Raw genomic sequence first — 5,074 nt, 5'->3', positions numbered from 1 at the left:
AAGTACACCTTTATTTGATCTTGTCATTTTTCGCTCTAGAGAAGGTGCAAAGTGCACCAATGATGGGGAGCAAATAGTACCTACGAAGGAAGAAACTGATAATGAAGATGGGGATTCGAGTGATGATTCTAGTAACGATTCGAGTGATGATTCTGTTGAAATCATGGACAAGTTTCCACCCCCAAGAAAAAACAAGGGTGGTGAAAAGATATTGAAAATCTGGTGAAATGTCCTTATCAATTGATCTTTAAGTCAGTTAACCAATTGGACAAATCAGATTCCTTCCTGTAATTGCAAGATGTATCAGTCCTTTTGTGGTTTTTTTAGTTTCTCCTTTTTTTCCGTACAGAATGTGCTCGTGAGATTATCAGCCCTATCAAACTAACAAGATCCCTTTGTATTCTGAAGCCAATTCACACTTTGTATCATGCCCTCATTTAATGATAGATGATTCTGTGTCCCCAAGGCAGATGAATTTCTTGATCTGCTGGCTAAACTTAATATTCAAATTTATTTCACGACGGTTGTTTGTAAATAAGAGACGTAGTAGATTTCAATAACGTCGTCTTCTCATGTATTTAAAGACGTCATATTTTTTCTTGTCGTGAAAATTATATTTAACGGCGTAGGGTTTTAGTTGTCGTCGTTGTATGTCTATCTTGCGGCCTTGTTCTTTTAATATGTGTCATATTTTTCCTTTTTAACGACGGTGATTTGTTTGAGTTGGTCGTCTATTCTCATCCTCGACTATTTTTTAGAACTTTAGCAGACTAAACACGTCTGTTTTTATTTATTTTCGACGTTGTTATATTTAACAATATCTAATATTTATCGTCTTAAAGCAACGTAACAATGAAGAACCACGACGCTATTGTGAAGCAATTATTCAGGATATCACGTCGAGGAAGGATTAAGAACCGCCATGTAATTCAAAATAACACGACTCCAATCCCATAATATCGACGTCTAAAAAATGAGATATATAATCTGAACGTTAAAAAATACGACGTCATCATACATTTTCCACGTCGCAAGTTCTTTTATAAACGAAGAGGAACGAAATGAATTCCGACGGTAATTCATTATAACCGCCGTCTAATATCAATTAAACGACGTTATTTGTAATACGGCTCTCATCATAATCAATGCCGTCTATATGTTCTGTAATACGGCTCTCATTTATTTGGAACCGACGTTGTTTAGAAGTTTAACGTCGTCTATATTAATAAGTGCGTCGTGAGTAATGAATACATATAAATACAACGTCGACAATATAAATGCCACCGACGTTGTTTCGCATTCAACGTCAACTATATAAATACATACGTCGTAAATAATGACACTGACAACTATTTCCACGTCATCTTTTTTAGAAAAATCGAAGTGGAAAATTTATTTCACGACGGTTGTTTGTAAATAAGAGACGTAGTAGATTTCAATAACGTCGTCTTCTCATGTATTTAAGGACGTCATATTTTTTCTTGTCGTGAAAATTATATTTAACGGCGTAGTGTTTTAGTTGTCGTCGTTGTATGTTTATCTTGCGGCCTTGTTCTTTTAATATGTGTCATATTTTTCCTTTTTAACGACGGTGATTTGTTTGAGTTGGTCGTCTATTCTCATCCTCGACTATTTTTTAGAACTTTAGCAGACTAAACACGTCTGTTTTTATTTATTTTCGACGTTGTTTTATTTAACAACGTCTAATATTTATCATCGTTGTTTGTTTCTGAAAATAGGACGTATAAATTTTGTAATACGACTCTCATATATTTGTAACCGACGTTGTTTCATTATTCAACGTCTACTCTATAAATACATACGTCGTAAATAATGACACTGACAACTATTTCCACGTCATCTTTTATAGAAAAATCGAAGTGGAAAATTTATTTTATATAGGCGACGTAGTAGGTATCAATAACGTCGTCTTCTAATGTATTTAAAGACGTCATATTTTTTATTGTCGTGAAAATGATATTTAACGACGTCTTATTTTAATTTTCGTCGTTGTATGTCTATATTGCGGCCTTGTTCTGTTAATATGTGTCATATTTTTCCTTTTTAACGACGGTTTTTTTAGAGAGTTGGTCGTCTATTCTCATCCTCGACTGCTTTTTTAGATCTTTTTGCAGTACAAAGATGTCGTTTTTTATTTGTTGATGACGTTGTATATTGTAACAACGACGGTGATTTAGCGTCGTGGTTTATGAGGGAAAAGATGACGGTGGATTCCACGACTATTGAAAAAACGAATACACGACGGTGATTTACCGTCGTCTTTTTGCTTTTTTGTAGTAGTGAGATAAGAATCTTCGGTGTCCAGTGAATGCCATTTTATTTCCATGTTCCAACCTTTCCACATGTCTTCTCATCGCAAATTGGACATGCATAATATCCTTTCATAGTGCACCCGGACAGATTACCATAAGCTGAAAAATCATTTATTGTCCACAAAAGTATAGCTCTTAAGGTGAATGACTGTTGTCGGAAAACATCATAGACTCCCTCCACTCCATCCCACAATATTCTTAAATCCTCAACCAATGGTTCCAAGTACACATCTATATCATTGAGAGGTTGTCTAGGGCTAGAAATCAATAACGTTAAAATCATAAACTTCCTCTTCATGCACAGCTCCAGAGGAAGGTTATATGTGACCAAAATTACTGGCCAACAACTATATCTACTACTAAGAGAACTGTGTGGGTTTATCCCATTCGATGAAATGGCTAACCTAAGGTTTCTAGGCTCACTTGCAAAATCTGGCCACATATGATCAACCATCTTCCATGATGGTGAATCAGCTGGATGACGCAATCGACCATCTTTTATTCGACTTTCATCATACCAAGTTAAACTTTTAGAAGTTTCAAATGACTTAAACATTCTTTTGAACCTTGGGATAGGAGGAAAGTGCCATAAAACCTTCGACGGGACCCCTTTCTTCTCCACATTCTTCTTTGTCACCTTCCATTGTGAGAGTCACATTTAGGGTGGGTTGTCAAATCATGATATTTATTCCTATATAAAATGCAATAATTGTAGCATGCATGTATTTTCTCATACTTCAATCCCAAGGCATTCAATGTCTTCTTTACCTCATACATACATGAGGGTAGCTCTTGACCAATTGGAAGCAAATCTCCAACTTCAATAAACATATCAAAGAAACAATTGTCGGTCATGCCATGCCTTGCTTTAAGGTTGTACAACTTAACCAATCCCGACAACTTGGTGTGCTTATGACACCAAGGATAAAGAGGTTTTTCTGCTTCTTCCACAAACTTCCTAAATTCATCCGGGTTTTCAGTAAAGTGTTCATTTGCACCTTCGAACATATCAATTGTCTCATCCACTACGTCACGTTCAAGATATGGTTCTTGATTTACACTTTTACTTCCATTTGATTCAATAGGCTGCCCATGCCTTATCCAATCCTTATAGGTTTGGTCAACCCCATTGAAATACAAATGCTTCCTTATTACTCTAATAGTAAACTTTCTTGTATTCCCACATCTCTGGCATGGACAATGAATGCGCCTATGATCAATAGCATTTGCTAATGCTATCCTTAGAAATTCTTCATACTCTTTGCTTCTTCTATCTTCATGCATCCAAGATTTATCCATATCCCTTTAACCAGTCCATTTCATAAACACACAAAATATTATAAAAAAATTGAATTCACATTTCAAATAATGAGGGAAGCTGCCTATTATATGAGAGCATCTCAAGTTGCTTGAGATAGGAGTAGCAAGGTATACTCGGTCATTTCTTTAATATTGCAAATAAAAAACAAATATGGCCAAACAATGTAATATAAATTGAACCCTAACTAAATGAGCTCATTTCCAAAAAATTATTCACGTTTTAATGATGCATATCCAGTTTATCCTATTGCTAGCATATCCAGTTTATCCTATGCAATATCGTGCTACGGCGGAGCCAGTCCTGAGATGTGACAATGAATGTTACATTATTTGGGTCATGTCAGAAATTGCCACCAATAACAAGCACACATCAAGATTATTTGAAGACAATCTTGATCAAGACCCTAACAAAGCAAATTTTTAATCGAAAATTTCTGAAAATTTTAAATATATCTTCATAATCTTTATTTTTTAATAATAAAAAATGACATATATATATATGTGGAGAGAGAGAGAGAGAGAGAGAGAGAGCGTCTGTGTGTGATTGATGAAGAGTTGTGCATATTCATATAATAGTTAAATAAATTGTAAGTATCTTAAGAAAAGTAATAATAATCACTACTACATTTTACGCTTTGCGCGACGAATACCAAAACGTTGCTCAAAGTTTCATTTAGTCGCCCTAAATTCAGCGCAACAAAAAATTCGTCGCGCACATTCCGTCGTGCGAAGATCGTGAACAAAGCCTTTGCGCGACGAGGTACAACACTTCGTCGCGCATAATTGTGCGACGGGTAAACCATCGTTGCACCAACGGTGTGGAGACGAAACAACTGTTCGTCGCATAAATATTTGCGCGACGATAAAGTATTCGGCGCACGTATATTTGCGCGACGAAATGAGTAGCGCGACAAAATCTAATTCGTCGCGCAAAACTAGTTTCGAGAGACGTATATATTAGTCGCAGAACTATTCGCGCGATGAGAAAGTTTTCGTCGCTCATATATTTGCGCGACGAAAATCTTTGTCGTCGCGCTAAAGATGTTGCGCGACGACAGAGATTTTCGTCGCGCAAAGGATGTTTGCGAGACGTACGTATTCGTCGCGCAAGAATTAAAGTAAAAAAAAGTTTATTTTTTATTGTTAGTTTGCGCGACGAAATTTCTTCCGTCGCGCAAAAATAATAATACAATTTTTTTTGTTTTTTTTTTATTTTTTTAAAAATAAAATTGGTTTGTTTATTGATTAAACAATGAAATTGCAATAAAAATAAATTAGAACAAAATTTTGTTATAAAATAAAATAAATGTATTACAAATAAAATAAATGTTTATGATGAAAATAAATACACTAATCAAATAAAGAAGCAAAATCAACCGGGTCGTCGCCAGTATGCGGCTCGGAGGTCTGGGCGTCCATCG

The 5,074-nt window shown here is 35.5% G+C and overlaps 1 protein-coding gene across 1 annotated transcript; it reads right to left on the bottom strand.

The window, feature by feature from the left end:
• LOC109950312 lies at window positions 2,338–3,632 on the bottom strand. Its single transcript, XM_020568863.1, has 2 exons — window positions 3,102–3,632; window positions 2,338–2,970 (listed from the first exon to the last, which is right to left on the bottom strand). The coding sequence occupies exons 1-2, from the start codon at window positions 3,630–3,632 to the stop codon at window positions 2,338–2,340; spliced, it is 1,164 nt and encodes a 387-aa protein (XP_020424452.1).

Source organism: Prunus persica, chromosome G7 (assembly GCF_000346465.2).
Source record: "Prunus persica cultivar Lovell chromosome G7, Prunus_persica_NCBIv2, whole genome shotgun sequence".
NCBI classification, from domain to species: domain Eukaryota; kingdom Viridiplantae; phylum Streptophyta; class Magnoliopsida; order Rosales; family Rosaceae; genus Prunus; species Prunus persica.
This window is presented reverse-complemented; position numbering and strand designations above follow the sequence as displayed.

Coding starts and splice junctions, on each gene's coding strand:
- LOC109950312 (XM_020568863.1), bottom strand. CDS start 3,632: ATGGATAAATCTTGGATGCATGAAGATAGAAGAAGCAAAGAGTATGAA. Junction 2,971..3,101: donor TACCCTCATGTATGTATGAG/GTAAAGAAGACA, acceptor TCACAATGGAAG/GTGACAAAGAAGAATGTGGA.